The 20403-nt window shown below is 39.6% G+C and overlaps 1 protein-coding gene across 3 annotated transcripts in view; it reads right to left on the bottom strand.

Moving 5' to 3' along the window:
* Positions 1 to 1020: 1020 nt before the first annotated feature.
* TRIM55 (tripartite motif containing 55) overlaps positions 1021 to 20403 on the bottom strand; it is a 77318-nt gene continuing 57935 nt past the window's right edge. For 2 of the 3 annotated variants that reach the window (XM_019527745.1, XM_019527744.1), the window contains exons 9-10: positions 18944 to 19222; positions 1021 to 1339 (exon numbers count right to left, since the gene is read on the bottom strand). In XM_019527745.1, coding sequence (XP_019383290.1) covers positions 1220 to 1339; positions 18944 to 19222 — 399 coding nt within the window. In that variant the 3' untranslated portion in view covers positions 1021 to 1219. The remainder of the gene's footprint in view (positions 1340 to 18943; positions 19223 to 20403) is intronic. The other variant, XM_019527746.1, reaches the window with a different exon arrangement.

Genomic DNA, 20403 nt, shown 5'->3' with positions numbered 1-20403 from the left:
TAAGGACCGCTGGACTCATTCAGACCTGACGAGGCTCAGCCCCTATTGGGAAGTATTCAAGTCTGCAGTCAATGCTCTCTGAGTGCCTATAGCGTTAGGGGGAAATCCTGTCTCTACTGACATCAGTGGCAAAGCTCCCAGGATGTCACCTTCCACTGTAACACCACTCTGCTGGCCATGATGATAAAACAAGCTACATGATGAAGTAAGTTTCATTAAACAGTTATGTAGTTACAATCTCCACCTACAATTCATTCAGGATTATATTAGCTTTTTTCATGGTCCTGTAATGCTTTAAAGGCAATCTTCAACACATATTTGCAATAATCTCATCGCTGTTTAGTTCAGCCAGCTTTACTGGCTTCATGAAAGGAGTTGCCCCTTTTTTGGTAAATTCATGGAGTTAAAAAGAGTGAAGGCTGACTTCACGTATTAATGGAAAATGCAGGGTATTCAGCTTTGGGTATAGACAGGTTTTTCTATATGTAATTCTTCAAGCTTAAGAAGATTCAGATTCTGCATTTCACAGAAAATGACCAACTCCTGAAAGATTAGAAAATTCTGCATTGTGTGACCTATCAATAAACCTTTGAAAATGCAAGAAGCGCAGGGCCAGTTGGGTTGAACTGTTGCTGGTCAGAAAGCAATACTTTGTACCACACTCACTGACCACAGTGGAGCAAGAGGAGTGCAGTTTTAGTCCTAATCTTGAATTGTGTGGCTTTTGTTAATGATTTGCAACAAGAGGTAAGTTGAAAAGCTGATTTGGACAGGAGGAAATGAGAGTAGGAAGGGTTACTCTTTATTTTCTCAGTAAAGGAAATAATGCTATTTTAACTAACAGTAATGGCAAAGCACTTAATACTGCCTAAAGATGCACAGGAAAGTTAATAAATAAATGATAAACTTTAACAGTGCTCCTTTACATCTGCAACAGTAACATGGTTCTGCTCAACACTTCTCCTTTTAAATGGACTTGCACACATATCCAATTTATTACAGGATTAATTAACCACTGAGTCCAATTTTTCCCATCCCTTTATTCAGCTTAATTCTCAACAATACCCCTTAACCCCCAAATGTCAAACAGTTTGGTGGAATAAGTCCCTCTGAATGAAACCCGATCAGTTGTTCCTTTTCCAGACAATATCTTGTCAATTCCAGCCAGGTTGCCTGTTGCCTCAGTTCCTCTCAGAAAAGTACACTGGAATGAGAGTCATCATTCCTTCAATGAGTTTAACCAGGGGAAAGAGAAGACATGATGAGCCGGCTCATCAACTCTTTCACTGGTTGCTGGAGCTCTGTTCACTTGTCCTTGCGGGGATGGTTCAGACCCAGTCTGCAAGAGAGGAGAATGTTTCCATGGAGAAAAATGAAAAGCTCATTTTGGAAAGCTGAAATCATATCTGATTTTTTACTTGATCTCTTTCTTTCCAGAAAGTTTGAAGACTGAGGGGAAACATAAGGGAGGAAAGATAAGGAGTATTAAAGTCTTTTGGTAGGGATCACACATGAAATCCTGGCTGTACTGAAGTCAATGAAAGGTTTGCTATTGATTTCAGTTGGCCCAGAGTTTCACTGCATTCACCTACAAGGCTCAAATCGGCTCATTCCTGACTGAGACCTATGGGGACCCCCTACAAAGAAATTCATAACCATCACAGTCTGTTCTCAAAGTGTCCTTGAAGCTACCTGACTTTTACAGGCGGCTCAGAAGACTGACATAGGCATAAGCCAACAGGCATGGGACAATATTCCTCTGTATTCCACTCGTATTCAGTGTCTACCAAGCTGACATGGAGCATACCTGGGATATTTTTTCTATACATATTTTTTTTAAATTTACCCAAGAACAGACAATAAAAAAAATGAAGACCTGAATCCCTTGAGGTATATGTTTTCTCTTACCCCCCCACATTGAAAACAATTATCTTTGTGGGGGAGTAGGGTCATGGCCCATGTCTCACTTATACAACTATCCTGTTGACCTTAAAGGGGGAACTTGCATAAAGTAATGTTTGCATTTTCTCTCACACACAGCATACCTGCCTATATAATACACACCCCATTTTCAGAAAGCAGCTGGAAAAAAATCTGAGTAGCAGATTGAGTAGCAGTGGCTAGGGAGCTAATTCTGCTCCTGAGTCTGCTGCCAGCTCCTCACACCCAGTGGGCCTGTGGACTGACCCTGTGTGCTGTGTCCAGGGCCATGCACCAGGTCTGGGTTTGGATGCTGGGTCCCGCCTGGCATGCCAGCCCTGTGGCCACCCACCAGGTCTAACCCTGCACAGTACATCCAACCTTGTGTGCTGGATCTCAGGCCATAAGTTGTGCCTGATCCCATGCTGGGTCTGGGGGTGTGCACTGTGTCCAGGACAGTGAAATGGGTCTAACCCTGTGCACCAGGTCCAGCTGCAAAGCAACCCTGTGCACTAGCCTGATCCAGTATCCAGGGACATGTAATCAGTTGAGGGGTTACCCATGGGCACATCCACACAAGCATGCAAATGGCTTTGAGGTGCCACAAATGACATGCGGTGCACATGCACCCACGGGCTGTGCTGCTAATTAGCAGTGCAGTGACTTTTTTGACACCAGAAGATCCTGGTATCAAAAAAACCCTATCACTAAAAAAAGCGGTACAGCCCATGTGGCAGCAGCATGCACTGCCAGAAACTGGAGCCTTGTCAGACAGAGCTATGCTCTGGCTGCTGGTCAGGCTCAGAGTGGCTGGCTTGGTGTTGCTGCTGCCCTGGGAGGCTCCTAGGACCCTAGGGAAGGCTGCTGGGGTCCCAGCCTCCCCTACCTTACCTGGGTCCCTTCACTGTACACCAGAGTGCACATGCAGGAGCACGCCCAGGGGACAGATAGCAGTGGAACAAATACCTACTGCTATTTGTCCTATGGGAGATGTGCACCCCTGCATGTGCATGCTCGGTGGGACACAACCAATGGGTCCAGAAGTTTGGTGTTGGGGAAGTGGTGGCTACATTTATTGCTGTGGCTCCCAGAGCCATGACAATTAATGCTGCCACTGCTTCCCTACCAAGTTTCTGGACCCCTGGGGATCTATTTTTTCCTGTATATAATGCACCAACCCATTTTCACCAGCTGGTTTGGGGAAGAAGGTGCAAGTTATACAATAAAATACTGCAATTTTGACTTGTTAACTCATATTGTAATTTCTACTTCAGAATAGAAGTGAAAACCTGCTACAATAGTCACATATGCAGCATATATCTAGAATACACAACAATAATTTTTACTGGCTACACAGTGCTGATATTCTTTTTTTATAGACAGTAAAACCAATTCATGTTGTTAGCAGGAATCATATTTAAAAATACATAAAATAAGGATAAATAATCATTTTTTGTATTCATATTGTTGAAAGGATTCCTGGTGTCTTCAAAAATAGGACTACAATTTCACTTGAATATAGGTGACTTTGTTTGTTATGCTATTCTTAAAATCAATATAGCTGTAAGAGATTTCAGACCAGTAAAGCTACCCTTAGTCAAGTTGAGCAGTATCTTACCATGGGAAATACACTAGATCTCAGTGGAACTGCTTGAAAGTAAGCAGTTACTATCTCACGTTACTAAGAATGATAGAAGTGTGTCCTTTAAAACTAAACAGGTCCCCAACCATTTAAAGTGCTATTACACAATTGAAAGTTATCAAAAACAGGAATGCAAACACACACAACCAGGAAGAAGCAATGTATCACAAATACTTATGAACAGCTCTGGCAGTGGTTGGATGATTATTTGGCATTTCCAAGCAATTTGTGTAAGTATGAAATGTTAAAATCCATACTGGAATTAGTGACAAATGATGGGCTGTTATGCATAAATTGGCTTGTGGGCTTAGTTCCAGTTACTATTTGGATAGGCATTTTTGAATGGCATGCCACACTAGCTTGTGGTTGTGAAAAGAATAATCTTTTTGCTTTTTCCTTTGTCTCTCTGCAGTTTTGAGTTTCTTTTTAAAGGAACCAACCCTTAGCTGACACAAAATGATATAGCCCCCATCAGTTTTGACAGAGATACTTCAAGTTATAGCAGCTGAGAATCTGATCCTACATCTTGAAAGTCAGATGATTAACGTGCTTTGAGGAACTGGAAACTAGAGGGGAAAAGGCAGAGGTGAGTAGGGTTCTCAACTGAAGAGCTGTACAGCCAATTTATACCAGTTGAGTAATTAACCTACAGGCTTAAAAATGATGTGTGCAGAACCTTTTGGTCTAAACTTTCCTACTTGAGCTCCTAAAGTTAGATACCAACAGTAAATAAGTGGCTTGAGTTTCGAAGGTGCTAAGCACCCAGTGTTCATACTGGCTTGATCTAAATAGTAGCAGTGGATTTTCAGCCCTTTGAAAATCAGAAATTTCATTAGGCAACCATGTTTGAGCAGTGTATTTTTAACGTTTCAAAATGCAACCAGAGTGCCTACAATGGCTAATTTGATTTTGGAAGTTTGTGGTGAGCTTCTAGAGGGCATGTGAAAGGAAGGTGTGGGAAAGCAGAAGAAGGGAAAGGAGAAATAGAAATGGAGGAAAAGAAAGAAAAAGTAAAAGAGATCAATGTTAGGTTGTTGGAGGCACTGAAGTGTGGTTATAATGACAAAAACTGTTACTTTCACCATTATCTGGAACATTAAACCAGAATGGCAGGCAGTATTATCAAACTTAAAAAGGGACATGTGACCCAGTAGCATAACTAGGAGTGGGTGACTGGGGCACCAGCCTTGGGCACCTACTCAAAGGGGGTGCAAAAACAACAGTTTCTGTTACTGCTGGCCACAGTTGCTGCCCAGGGTGAAGAACCTGGTTGTTACACCTCTGATGTGACCCCAGAAGTCTGAGAACCATTGTCCTAAATGATGAGATTCCTGGATTAGGCATTTTCATACAGCACCCATCATCATGAAGCCCCAATTTTTTATTGTGGTCTCTAATAATAGTATTGGGTAGTTAAAGTATTTGCTTCAGATCGCCTTTGTTATATTAAGGCAACTCTGGAAGGGTGCTGAATACACAGGCAATTCCCAGGCATTCCCCAATGACATCAAGAAACTTTGGATTGTGCCCTAAGTAAGGCTCAGCAACTCCAGATCACAAGAGAAGATGAAAGCCTGAAACTACAGAGATTTATTAATTGTTTGTGTATGAAGAAATTCTGTGGGTCAAGTCCTGAGTCAGGCCAAAATTAAGACTTCTGGGTTTAATCTGATCTAATTTGGATGAGACTGCCAGGTACTCGGCACCTCTCAGGGTTTGGTTCATGAAGCACTGTAGCAGTGGCACTAGTTGAATCTTTACAAAGCTCATATTAACACAAGAAAATTGACTTCACCAGACCTGTCTTTGTTTATTAATGTCCTGCAGTTTCAATTTATGTTGGAAAAAAGTCATGAGATAGTCAGGGGATATTAACCATCTGGAATATTTCACTATTTTATATACTGTTTTCTGTTTACAGCCACCAGCCTGCCTGCCCTCCAAACACAAAACTTCAGAATATCCGAAATATGTTTGTTTGGAATTAAGAACTTTGTCCTAACTACCGTCTTCTACCAAGAAGGCAGATAGCTGAGCTTGAGGGACTTTTGTTTTTGCTGGGTTTTTTGAGGTCTTTTGGCTTTTAGTAGCCATGCATATTTTAATGTGTTCTAATTATGGAAAAATCCTGCATGTTTCTATAGAGCTTAGATGTCTTGTTACAATGGCATTGTACAGCATAAAGTTACACTGTGCCGTCTTGCAAAGTGACCTGATATAATGAGACGTGGTGGGTGAAATAGCTTCATTTCCCTATGGCTATTAGAACCATATCATGGGCCAAAGATAATTAGCAACTGCAGATTTCCTACCTATATGTCTCTGATGTTTTATATAATACTTGGTGATCAGTATAAAGCGTTCCTTAGAAAACTATCAATGGCATTAGACTTTGTGTGCAAGTGCCATTTTAATAACCTGTACTTTCCCGAGCAGGCTGCTACTCTCTATGGATTTCTTTTCTCTCTAAAGAGTATCTGGATGTCCCAAAACCACAAAATGGTTTCTAATGATTTTTGCTTATTCACATAGTTTTTTGGATGCTGACTGAAGTCCCTGCTGTGTGGCAGGACAAGGTCTGTGTGCTTCTGAAATGTGTTTAATATCTCAAAATAGTCCTAGCTGTGTCCAACATTGAGGTAGATAAGTGTGCTGACACCTTGAGTTGCCCCCCCCACCCAAGAAGGCTGACTGTCATTCATAGTGACTACATGGTTACACAGGAAAAGGCCCAAGTTCACTGACATTTTAAAATATGATCAGAATTCTGATATTCCATCACTGTTTTAATTGTCTGGCTGAGACAATTAGAGGGAGTTTGCTTGGGGAAGGAGCAAGTCAAAACCTTGAAATTTCTCCATACATTTTTACGTTAGTACTTTTACTGCTATTAAGACAAAAGTATGCAGAATAATGTTTTGGCAAATACATGGAATAATCTTGTAGCTTTTACCGTTTCTCAGGACCCTTGCTGTCCTCATAATCATTCTTTTCTAATGTAATCCTAAACCAAATTCCCTAGTCAGCTGCAGCTGGCTCAATAAGCGTGGTCTAGATCTAGAGTGATATGACAGATAGGCATGTGGAGGAAAAGTTCTAAATGTGACCTTAGGAAGAGGTGTATTTGTTAATTTTTCAATTGCACCAATGACTTGCATTCTATCATCAGTTGCCTACTGTCTCTCTTCAGCCAGCTGTTTTCATTTGGTGGGATACCAAGGATAAAAATAGGGAACAAAATGAAACTTAGAGAACTTCATAGTGAATGACACATGCCTCCTGCCTCTAAGGGTGTGGCTAGACAAGAAAAATGTGTGGTAAGTAAATTAAGGTTAATCAGTAAATTTTAACTCATCTGGTTTTAAACACCTCCAGTGACTAAAATGGTCATAATTAAAAAGTGTCTATTGGGCACACAGCTTCAAATGTGAACAATGGCATTTCTATTACTCAACATTTTCAGGGAGTGGAACCAAAAGGCTCACAATAGCTTATTTGTGAATAATATAAACTTTAGTTAAATAATCTGGTTAGATTTTTATGCACTACAGCTCCTTTAGCAAAACACCTCACTGTTGTCACCTTTATCAGTACAACACTGTCAAGCTGAGAGGTTGGCTTATTTTAAGTAGATCTGTTTTAATTCCAGGGGAACCAACACAATATTTCTTGAAATAATTTTTCATATACATCTGGTAGCAGACAGTAATATGCCTAGACAAACTCCATCAATCATCATATTAACTATGTCATTCTCTGAATAGTGGCCAGTAGTGAATTTTAAAGGTCCATTGAGAGTCTTACTTGAATGGATTTTCATTACATTACAACGGATGGTGGCATGTCCCTTATTTCATGACCTTGAAAATACTGAATATAGCTGTGGGCAAAAAAGATCACATTCGTTTATTTTTGTGCATGGTGTATACATTCCTTACAGAATACTGAGTATGGAGTACTCCTTGAGCATGTATTACTCATGGGGTTTCACCGAAAGTAACTCTCAGTAATTTAAATCAAGACTTCCTTGTTGCTGATGCTATATAAAAGTTCCTTTGGGACAAGCCAAACACAATTAATTTCACCATGCTACCAATATATCTTAGTAGCTCAGTCAAAAAATGGAACAATAAGACAGCATCCTTTCAATTTTCCATCCATCTTCCTTTTTGTTTGTCAAACAACTCTATGCTCTCAATAAAGCATCAGTCTTCATCAAGCTCTCCAATCTAGAATAAAACCTAACTCTGCTGCTGGTGGAATGAACACAAAAGGAAAAATTGTTAGAGTAAATGAATCATATGGTAAGTATGGAAAGTGAAGGGAATTTCTATTAATTGATATTCCAGTAAAGAAACTCCGCAAAGCCTTATGGTTAATCAACAACCCTTGATAATCTGGTCACGCTCCTTTTCTAGTTTCACCAGAGAATGGTCCACTAATAATTCTTTTGAAATACAAGAATTTCTGGTTGCCAGTGTAAGAAAACTACTGGTAATCACAAAGCTGACTGCCACCAATGGTTCCTTCTTCCTCCCTTATGTAGGAAGAAAAGATCCAAATCTAAATATTACTTTCCAGGATGTGCTCTTCTAATTTCAGTCAAAAGAAACTACTACCTAGTCACAGAGACTGGGAGAGGCAAGATTGTCTCTGCTGTGTAGATATTCCATGGGGAAATGAATAGTGCAGTAAATTAAAGATTGTTTTTTCAAATGACTTTTGTTGTAAACTTGATGAATGAGACACACCACCGGTTTAGAGTGTGAGTCACCCAAGTGTTTGATTCAATGTATCAGATAACAAAGCCAGCATAATTTGTGGGGTTCGTAAACACATACCATACTTTGAAGGTATGAGCTGTACTTACGTTTAGTCATGAATGAATGACTTAGTTGTGTTATTGTAAATATGTTGAGGGTGGTATATAATAGCTGTGGACACACTGCATGTTCTTTGAAGGCCAGAAAAATACTGACAGAGCTCCAGGAGAAAAAACAACTTGTTGAAATGTTAGCTGAAGCAGCAGGTTCTCATTCCTTAAAGCTAAGTGTAAAGGAAAGAGAAAGCCCATGGCACAGGTAAACATTTTGCTCTGTCCCCTGATTCTCTTATTTCTGCATTTTTTCCTCTGTGTGCTAATTTGTTTGGATCTGTGGGTGTGTGGGTTTTTCCTTGCTATGACTGTGATTCTTAATGCTGGTAGCCAAAAAAAGAAAAAAAAATCCTACTCCAAAAATAACATGTTGCTCTGCTATATCTTGGACAGGTGATTATAGAATTATGTCTCACAGTCTGATCTGAACCCATACACAAGCAATGCTGGCATTCCTGTATAGCACTCTCTCATCTTTTAAGCAATATGTTAAACCCAGGTCCTTTCTGACAATCCCAAGGGGCTTTCCAGATAAATATTAATACATCAGGTTGCACATGAACTACTACACTGTGAATAATAGCTGCCTGCATTGTGTACAAAGGTGGTATACCACTAGTATTTTAAGGGAGACTGTTTTGGTTTATGAATGTGCATGTGCACTTGTACATATAGCATCTCTCTTCATTCTAATAGACAGGGTTATTCTTGTGACCAGCATTGAAAATACAGTACCTTATTCATTATTTTAAATGTCAATATCTTACTTGTTTTTAAGTCAGGGAGGTTGAGCAGTGAGATTATACAATATGCAAGCAAAGTCATAACTAGCCCATTGTCAATGGGCATTTCAACATCTGTAGCCAGAAAGGCCAATGATTAAGTGCTGGTCCATCTGCAGTGGATACAAAAAGAATAAGCCCTGCTTAGTATAAAATTGTTCACAGGTAAACAGAAAACCTGAAATGTTCCAAAGGACTAGTGAGATCTAACCAATAATTTTCCACATAGATGTTCTGTGCAGCTGGGACATGAAAATACCATGACATGATGTAAAACAGTAACAATTCAGCTGTGATTGAGAGAAGAGTGGAATGAGTATTTTGCAGGTGATTTTTTCTTTTTAGGATCTTGTATTAAACAACAAAGAGAAAAATGACTTAAGAATGTGGGTTAAAGAAGACCAGAATTTGAATCTGTTCAATTTTTTAATAAAGTAGTTACACTAATACATATCTATGCGAAGCTGGCTGTGCATAAATCTGAACAGCAGAAAACATTTTGTCCATGGTCTCACTGTTATAAAATGGACAAAACTGTTAGAAATATGAGTGATAAAATGGACCAAAAATGAAGGATAAAATGGACCAATATTAAATACACACCACCTAGAATGTATCTGTCACTCACCAAACAGTCCACAGACCAGACTATTACATGCAAAATTTCAGGTGAAGTATCCGCCCACTCAAATTAATAAGAACAGTGTTGTCTGAGAACTGGTCTTACTGTATTGTCATTGCGACTCATTGCCAACACTGCTGAATCACACAGATAACTCTGAGTACCAAAGGAAACAGCAGTGCTGAATGAGAGCAGATAGAATTTTTCTAGAATTGTTTGAATGTATTCAACTAAAAAAAAGCCCTCCAAGGACTCATGTAAGCAAAAAGGCAACTGAACAATGGAAAATTAACAGAACCTATTGGCTAGGAACAGAAATTACACATAAACCGGTTTAAGTGATCAGAAACTGGTTTAAACCTGTAACAGAACAGATGTTCAGTGCACATAAACCAGTTTGAAAATTGCTGAAACCAGTCTGAGATAAACCTGGTTGAATGCAGTATCAGAACTAACTGATTTGGATCAAACCAGTTTATGCAATGTCTGTTCAAGACCCCTTGCTGGTTTAAGATAAACCAGACTTTCCCAGCATCCCAGCATGCTCTCTGGGCTGGGTGGGGCTCTCTGGTCTACAGCAGAGCTGGCCCCTCCCCTCTGCTCATGGCTGGAGCTCTGGCAGAGACTGCAGGTACAGCAGGGTCAGTGTAGCTTCCCCTTGCCCTACCCACCCCTTGCTGCTCAAGCAGGAATCCCCCACTCCCTCCCTTCCATCTTTGACAGCATAGACCCCAGCCCCACGGACCCTAGGCCTGTATTATGCTAGCTAATGCAAAAATTGTCTGTTGTGTGTGTGTGTCTCCAATTTCACTGGGACAGGCAGACAGAACAGTGACTGCTTAGGGCTTTTTGGAGCTAATCAACAGGTCAGCTGGTAAGCTGTTTAAGAAGAGTCTGAACTAATGGAGAGAGGCTATTGTTTTGCTGATGGGGTGATAAACACTGTTATCATCCCCTTGCTAGCTTGATTGCCTGTCAGCTTGCTGCAGACACTATAAAGAAGCAGGAGGGAGATTGAAAATCTCGTAACATCAACAGATGCATGCACTGTAAACCCCACCCCCGCTTGCCTCAGAGTGCTAGCAGGGGTCTGGCAACACTTCTGCCCCTTGAGTCGCCAGCAGGGAAAACCCTGGGATGGTGCAGGAAGATCTCCTTAATCAGAGGTCCTTCTGGGGTCTGGTCATGCCCCGCCTCAGCTCAGTACTGTGGAAGGGAAGGGAGGGCTGCTATAGCACCCCCAGCTTCTAGCCGAAGTTGTAACCAAACAGACATTCTCTCTGGACTGAGGAAATACAGACATATGCCTGCAGTGGTTCAAACTGGTTCAGCCTAGTCAGGTTAGACTAACCTGCAAAGGTTGAATTAATTTATGTCTGGGCTTTTTAAATGTCTGCCCCTAACCATTATGAGCAGAAATCTATCCAAGCTTTATTTGCCACCAGCCTCCGATCTGGACTTTCTAGCATACATGCATCTCTGTAAAAAATAGAGAAGAAGCATCATTTTCAGAGTGCTGTTTGTTTATGAGTCTTTTACCTCCTATATACCCCTCTTCAGTTGTAGACTGAAAGTATTACTGTGGGAAAAAATCACTGCTATTGAAAGGAAGATCAAAACAGCATTTATCTTGTACTCAAGTACAGTAGTGGGGTGGGGGGCAGAGGCAAGGAGTGCCTTTGCTACGCTACTTGATGGGCCATTAGGCTTGGACAGACCTTAGACCCTTTCTTTTGATAGGCATTCACAAAATACATGCCTAACCCATCAGATGCTCAAATTCTTTGGACACCCACATTTCCAATGGTAAAGTTTTGTAAGTTTTGTAAGTTCTTATATATCTATTGCTAGGCATACATACATCTGCCCAAGTACTGACATCACTGAGCTTCTCAGTGCCTATCTCATATCTAAGAACCCATCAGATTCACAAAATAGGCATTCCTCCATATACTTCATGTGTGGGGTTTGATCAGATAGGCATGCTCAGGCTATACATAACCCCATCATGGGAAGTTCAAGTTCATAGCACTTTTCTGTTCCAGAGGATTTAAACCCACATTCCCCAACATGAGTAACTGTTGGGGGAGAGGTTATTATGGAATGGACATTTCTCAATCTTTCTTTTTGAAGCTGTTCCAAAACATATAATATGCAGAATGCTGAATAGGTCTATTATATCCTTGCTCACGCTCTACATCTTCCTTCATAAATACACTGTATAATTCCCATACAGATTTCAGTAGAATTAAAGCAATATACTGATTTTGTCTTCTTTCTCTGTGACTTAATCTATCCTTTCTGATTTTCTTCCATACCATTTTCACTAAGGTATTATCTTATTCCATTGATATTTAATCATCTCACAGGGCATATCCTGACAATTGTGCATATGCATGGGTGCATGTTTCTAATGGCTGCTCCTTTTCAGTGGTGGGTTTTTTTTGACACTGGGATCTCCCTGTGTCAAAAAAACTAGTCACAATGCTAATTAGCAGTGCAGCAAATGGGTGCACGTGTGCTGCGTGCTGTTTGTGGTGTCTCAAAACTACTTTTGTGCTTGTAATTCTAATGTGCTTGTAATTCTAATGACTCAGACCCTTGCATTCCCTGACTGCTACTTAACAAAAGCCTCCCACCTTCTGGAGGGAATTTCTCGATGCATAAGTAATGACTTGCAACTACTGGAATGAAGGGGTCACTTACTGAGAAAGTAATCTTTTTCTATTAATATGTAGTATCAATTTCAGTGCATGTGAAAAACAGAAAAATCTATCTTTGATCAGAGATACCCCATTTCAACACTCTGAAAATACTAACCCATCTTCCCATCTGATAAAAATATGTCTGCATTATTTTTGTTAGAATAACGTCTATATTTCACTTAAAAAGATTACTGGGCTAATAGGGTCCCAAAAGCATTAACCTGGTCTCCTTTATGAAAAAAATAAAAAATGCACAAATTCCATAAATCTCCAACTCATTATACAGAGAAGAAATATTTTTTATGCAAATAGCCCTGCAGACCAAATGTCCCTATTCCTTATCCCTTCTTATTTAATGATTTATTAATCAAGCTGCCATTGGAGATAGACTGCAATTAAGTTCTCACATGCTGGAAGTGTTGAAAGCTTTTTGCAGTTGGTTATATTTAATTTCCAAAGGTATTTTGAAGAAAATAAGAGTGAGGAGAAACAAGGATCATAATTTTATTTTCCTGCTTGATTTCCCTTGAGCCCAGATGTTCTTGACGTGTTCTTGTAGCAGTATATTTAATTTTTAAAAACAAGCAAACTATAAATGAAAATTAAACTATGTTCAGTAAATCTACTTGAGAAATTCGTAGTGTCGGGTTCTTTTCTAGTTCAAATTGCTATCAGACAGTATCTTTTTGCATGAGTTAGGCACATAAAATACAAATAATAGCCTATTTTACATATTGATAGCAATACATTAGTCAAAGTGCTAGAATTTCAACATGTAAAATCCAATTCATAATTCTGCATTGCTTATGTGTGTGTGTGTGTGTGTGTGTGTATACACACACACACACACATATCATATAATGTTTTCCATTCCTTAATAATGGAACAAAAACAATGAGTTAACAACTCTTTGTAGTTTTAAACAATATACTAAAGTACATTTTTTTTTTGTCAGTGGAGTATTTTGTCAAAGAAGAACATTTCCATGCTGCCCTGCTGTGTTTGATATTTGGTTCTCCTTAAATAAGGTTTACTCATCTGATTATAAAACAGCATTGTCTATAATGTCACAATTCTGGAATTAGTCTGAGAAAAAATCAAGTTTCATCTACACAGGGAAGTTACTCCACAATAAAGCATAGTGGGAATTTAAAGCAATTTACCTGTTCTGGATTAAGAGTGTCCACCCACAGACTAGTCTAGAATAGATTAGTTCCACAGCTCTTCCACAATAACTATCCAGGCCAACTTCCCCATGCAGCTCTTAGTTCTTGATCCAGCAAAACATTTAAGGAGTCCCATTAACTACTATGACTTCACTTGCTTAAAGTTAAGCATGTACTAAGTGTTATGCTGGATTGGGGTCTGAGTAACACCCGTAGGACTTGACATTAGAGTGGCACAAAGAAATAGCATGGAGATTGGGAGTATAGAAAATCTATACCAAGTTTCAATTGTTGCAAATGACCCCTGCATTTACAATATGCCAACCAACCCCTGTATGTGAACATTTTGTAATGTTAGGAGGCTCAATATCTGAATGGTAGATTTATAATCCTGGTTAATAAAGACAATGGCCAAACAATTTTAAACATGGGTGCCTAAGATCTGATACTCCTGACCAGATTCAGGTGGGAGATTTAGGTGTCTTACAACTTAGTGCAACTTACTACGAGAAATTAGGTAGATAGGGGTGTGTCTACAGATGCAATTAATGTGCATGAAAAACACTGTTTGAACGTGTGTCCTGGAGCAAAAAACTCTGGAGCAATTATCTCGAGTTTATTTGTGCGCAGTACATGGAGTCCGGTGGTAGCAGCCTGGGCTGGCAGGGGACCCATGGGGGTCCTTCTCAGCCTTTGTTTTGCTAAGCTAAATAAGACAAGCTCTTATAGTAGTCCCCTTTCATGATCATCCCAGTAATCCTTCTCTATTAATTCTCTGTTACCTTGTTTCCATTTCAGTGCATTTTTCTTGAATATGGGAGACCAGAGTCACACACAAGGCTCCAAAAAAGAACTCCCCTCCCCGGCGATTTGTATGATGACTTCACAAATTACCTATCTCTACTTACTCCTAAAGAAACTATTTCTCATCCAAACTGATACTTTTAACTCTAACAGAGCTCATTATTCACTTTGCATGACTATGTAGTATAAATAATTGTAGATTCTTTTTATTCTTGATTCATAGTTTCAAGTAGCTACTAAAATTTCAGACAACAACTGAAATATAAGCCCATAAACGTGAGGCTTTTAAAAATCATGTAGATGAAATTTTGAACCATGCAGGATTAAACTTGAGGGTGGCATTTTGGGAGTAGGAGAGTTTTAAGCAGCAGGTATGATAGAGCATGGTGCCATTTAGATGGGAGAAGGGAAAATTCCTTTTTAAACTACTTAGAAACATTACTAGAGAAACTCTTTGTGCTGTTAGTTAATAGTAAAACAAAACGTTTCCTACCCATTAAAGCAAAAATCATGTAGTGAATCTGACGCCAGAGGTGATGTAGCATGATAAGAAAAACCAAAACTGTTATGCAGAATGCTAACCCCTGTGAGAAAAATAAGAAGAATGCTTCATAAATATTGTCATAGTGAACTGTTTTGAACTGAGTTTGGTGAAGATGTTCTGTTCTTAAAACACTTTTCCCATGTGTTGTTCTTTTGCATGTTATTGTTAAAGTTAGGAGAGTAGGTAAAAACAGTGGTGTAATGAATTACCCAGTTATATAAATGAATCCAGGAACTGTAAAAATCACATGCAGAGGAAGAAATGCTGAAGTCTGCATACTTAAAGTGATCGCTGCTATGTACCAGAGACAATTTTATATATGACCAAGACACTGTCCTAGTCACAGCACTGTTCCATTCCTTCAGCTGTGGCATCTATCGCTGCCTGTCTTACCCTGATCTGTCCAGTCCTGCCAATATGTCCTGCAATTTCTTCCTCCCACTATAATACCACTTCACTAACTTTCTACTTCCCAGCACGTTGACAGCCCACCCTTTTTTATACATCTTATCCATAATTTCTCTAAGTCCCAGAACTATGCAGAACTTTTTTTCTGGCTTGCTACTCTCCCCATCCCTAGAAATGTAAACATCAGACTTATCTTCAATAACTGTTGAAACATGGTATTCAATACCAAGGATTCATAAAAATACAGGAATTGCTACACCCTTAGAATACACTTTCCCACCTGTTCTCTCTTCTATTTCTACTTTCCTTAACTGATTAACTTTGCAAGGGAAAGGTGAGTTGCGGATTGCTTTGCTAGTTTGCTTGAATGCCACTCCTGTAGTTTTCCAGAAAGAAAAAAATCACATCAAACATTTATTTGGTTATTTTACCTACTACTGATAATAAGCATCCAAGGCAGCAGTCCACTCTCAGGCAAAGCTCCAAGTAAATTAACTCTATAGACATTTTACCCAAGTAAGCAAATTAGGGAACACATGGGCAGAATCCCTTGGGGGGGATGCCAGACTGAGAGGGAGAGGAGTCTAGGAAAGCTGGCTGTACTTGAAAGAAGCTTTATTGAAAGTACAGGAACAAACCATCTCAATGTGCAGGAAGACTAGCAAGTATGGCAGAAAACCAGCTTGGTTTAGCAAGGAACTCTTTAGTAAGCTAAATCACAAAAAGGAAGCTCACAAGAAGTGGAAACTTGGACAAATAATGAGGGAAGAATATAAGAACATTGCTTGGGCATGCAGGGATGAAGTCAGGAAGGCCAAAGTGCAATTGGAGTTGCAGCTAGCAAGGCATATGAAGGGTAACAAGAAGAGTTTCTACGAGTATGTCAGTAGCAAGAAGGGGACAAGGGACAACTTAGAAAAGCTGGACATATACAAGTCCATGGAGACAGATGGGATGTATTTGAAGGTGCTGAGGGAGTAGGCTGATGTGATTGCAGAGCCATTGGACATCATCTTTGAAAACTCATTACAATCAGGAGAGGTCCCAGATGATTGGAAAAGGGCAAACATAGTCCCCATATTTAAGAAAGGGAAAAAGGAGGATTCAGGGAACTATAGACCAGTCAGCCTCACCTCAGTCCCTGCAAAAATCATGGAGCAGAATTTCAAGGAATCCATTTCTGAGCACTTGGAGAAGAAGGTGATTAGCAACAGTCAACATGGATTCACTGGGGGCAAGTCATGCCTGACCAACCTGATTACCTTCTATGACGACTGGCTCAAGGGAAGGTCAAAGGAAGTGATTATTCCCCTCTATTCAACACTGGTGAGGCCACATCTGGAGTACTGCCTGTGTTCAGTTTTGGGCCCCCCCCCACTACAGAAAGGACGTGGACAAATTGGAAAGAGTCCAGCAGAGCACAACAAAAATGGTGCGAGGGGTGGGGGGCATGACTTATGAGGAAAGACTGAGGGAACTGGGCTTATTTAGTCCAGAGAAAAGAAGACTGAGAAGGGACCTAATAGCAGCCTTTAACTACCTGAAGTGGGGTTTGGAAGAAGATGGAGCTAGACTGTTCTCAGTTGTGGCAGATGACAGAACAAGGAACAATGGTCTCAAGTTGCACCAAGGGAATTTTAGGTTAGATATTAGGAAGAATTTTCTCACTAGGAGGGTAGTAAAACACTGGAACAGGCTACCCAGAGAGCTGGTGGAAGCTCCATCCTTGGAGGTTTTTCAAAACCCAGCTAGACAAAGCTTTGGCTGGGATGATTTAGTTGGTGATGGTCATGCTTGGAGCAGGAGGTGGACTAGATGACCTCCTGAGGTCCCTTCAAACCCTAACTTTCTATGATTCTAAGTATAGTAAGGACTGAATTCCTATCCTTTGTAACATTTCTATTAAAAACCCCCACAGCAACAAATTTAATTTTCAGTGTTACCAGCTTTTATAATTTTTCCTGGAACATTCTTAAGAAGACATTGTCATGATAGTTTGCATACTTTTTAAATATATTGCCCCATCCTTGTTCTCAAATGAAGCCCTAGCCTAATGCTGAAAATTGTGGGCCAATTTAGACTTCATTAAGCCTCAAGCCAATGGGAAATTTTCCATTGAATTCAATGGTCATTGGATTGGATCCTTAGTCAGTAGAGCTGAGTTATCTTATACCACATCTGAATGCAGTGCCATTTGTTTATCTTTTTTCCCTATCACCAGTGTTTATTTACTGAAGCGTTTTTCACATGTGCTAAATTGCCGGTGATAATTTTTTAAAAGCAAACATGCCACTGAAATACTCACTGCCGAGGTGTGCATAGGCACATGTGCACATGCACACACACATACACACAAAACACGCACATTACACCGAGACATGCCCACAGGTAAGCTTCAAGGAAAATAGGTGTCCACATCTTCTAAAACCTACACAGTTCAAATTTGACACCCAGAAATAAAGACATTTTAAATTAATAGACAATTTTCAAAATTAGGTCTTAGTCCATTTGGATCTCCCAGTGAAGGTGCCTGTATATTATACATGTATTTTACAAATGTCCCTCAGCTCTACTTAAAAATCTGAAGCATTATGAATTACATAGACTTTCCAAACAAAGAGAAAAAAGTTACATTTTTGAGGCAGCCAGTTCTGACAGTGTCCTTTTAAGAAGGAAGATAAAAAAAGTCCACATCAGACTACATTATATCATCATACTGCTGTCATAATAGTGATATTCTAATACAGAGCTAGAATCTTTTATGCTTATGCTCTTTTTTGATCATGTCACAAACACACATGGAAGAAAAAACCTTGGAATAATTGTTACAAGGGAACATTAACCAAAATCACACCATGCTTTTTGAATTGTTATCAGACAAAGAGAAGAATCCTGATATTTACATAGCTCACTCAGCACATAGAAAAGAGTAACCCTAAACAGCCATACATTTCTAATTTGTGACTGACACATTTGTGAAACTACAGTGGGTGAATCAAAAAAACCAGCTGCTTATGCAGTAGGTGTACAATTGCAGGGGACATGAGGGTCCAGATTTTTAGCAGCTGATGAGTACAATTGCATCCATGGATGTAAATGTCTGATGTGCAAAGACATGGCCAATTAGACACTTGTCTGACCTCTAACTGATCATACACATGAGAAATAATGTTTTGGGTATTGGCTCACTCATAGTTTGTGCATCGGCACATAGTTAGGCACAGGCAAATGTATGCACAGTATTGTGGATTCTTACATTTGAGAGTCTGGCCCATAATATATTTTTAATCAAGTATTTTAATTTTTGAAGGGTTTTAATAAAATATTTTAATTTTTGAAGTTAAGATTAGTTTTATTTCCATATCTCTGAAACAACAGATAGTGCTTGTGTCTGTAAACATTTTTTTGTTAAATATTGCAGTTGGACCCCGGTTCCTAACATATACACTCTGAGAAGGTTTCATCAACACTAACCTCAGAAGTTGCTGTAGTTTCCTTACCACTCCCAGGTGCATTTTCATTGGTTGTTGCTGCTTCTGTAGCTTCTGCCTTCTTTATGTTCATTTCCAGAGAACCAGAAGGCCCTACTTTACTCAATCCCTCATGTGTTTGGGTTGAACTTGGGGTGCTTGCTTGCCGTGATTGGGCCTTATACCAACTAGGGTAAAGCAAAGGGTCGGCAGTTTCTGCTGTTGATGGCACTTGAATATCAGACTCTGCAGTCTGCTGAGAACCACCTGGCACAACCTGATCCTTAATCAGGATAGATAAAGTAGAAAAGAACAAAAACAGCAGAGTGCGCCGTGTTACTTTTCCATGTTAGACCACATTTTACTGCATGCCACATTCGTGTTTATAATTTACTATAAAGAATGCAGTGCTGTCTGTAGTTCTCAGAACAATTAGAACTGAAACAGAGCAAAAGCATCTAGTATTTGCATATATAGATAATCATATCAAACAATGGGTTGAATCCCTTCAGTCTTCACTCAGCAAAAATCCCCATCAAGTTTAAAGAGAGTTTTGACTGAGAAACTATTAAAGAAATTGTCGCTTTATTAATTTAATGATATACCTTGGGCTTGATTTTCTTTCCAGTCATAAGTGAAGGGTAATTTCAATGAAGTCAGTGGAATCACAGTGGGATAAAAACTTGTGGGAGGGGAGAATGAGGCTCTTTGCTTTAGAGAGATTTTGTCTAATGACTGTTTGGTACAGAAAAATAACTGTACCTCAAATTCAGAGGCTTTTATTCAGCTTTATCTCAGTGTACACTCAGAGGAATTCTTGTTTCTGAGGTATGGTACTGAGATAAAGTAGTGGTACACACTCAGGAACTGGCCCCATACATTTAAGAGAATGCTGAATGAAGGGACAAATCTAATGCTCATGGAAGTCAACTAGATTCACTTAGGTTTGGAGTGAATAATAATTAATCTAAAAATAAATTTACTGAATCATATCACTCAAACTTTATCCTACTGATGTGAGAAGCTAAAATAAGTCAATTATAATGACAATCAATATATAGATTTGCCGACCAATGGAAGTGTCTCTCTAATATAACTAGTGCAACTGCACCTTATCAGTGACAGGAGCAGCTGGCAACACTACACCCTTTCTGTGACAGTAAGATCTTTGCAGACTGTTCAGCTGGACATCTGGTAGCATCAGTATGGGTGACCACAAGTTTTTTACATTGCTTTCACTAAGCCAAAGGAAAAAAAAACTGAACTGTAAGCATCCTGCCCTGTACATTCTGCACATGCCTGTGTGATGAACTCATAACAGATTTTTAAAAGAGCTAATGGGCTACAACAGCACAGCTTTATCTTTTTCATTTTAGCTAAGGAGGTGTAGGGCTTCACAAGTGTTATGGCTTGTCTACAGATAAAGTTCCAGGGCATCTACATGCGTGCTCTGGAGTGGGGGGG

The sequence above is a fragment of the Gavialis gangeticus genome, unplaced genomic scaffold (genome assembly GCF_001723915.1).
Source record: "Gavialis gangeticus isolate Ggan-Ray unplaced genomic scaffold, GavGan_comp1, whole genome shotgun sequence".
Lineage (NCBI taxonomy): Eukaryota > Metazoa > Chordata > Crocodylia > Gavialidae > Gavialis > Gavialis gangeticus.
The sequence above is the reverse complement of the archived record's forward strand: the minus strand, read 5'-3'. Positions and strand labels throughout refer to the sequence as shown.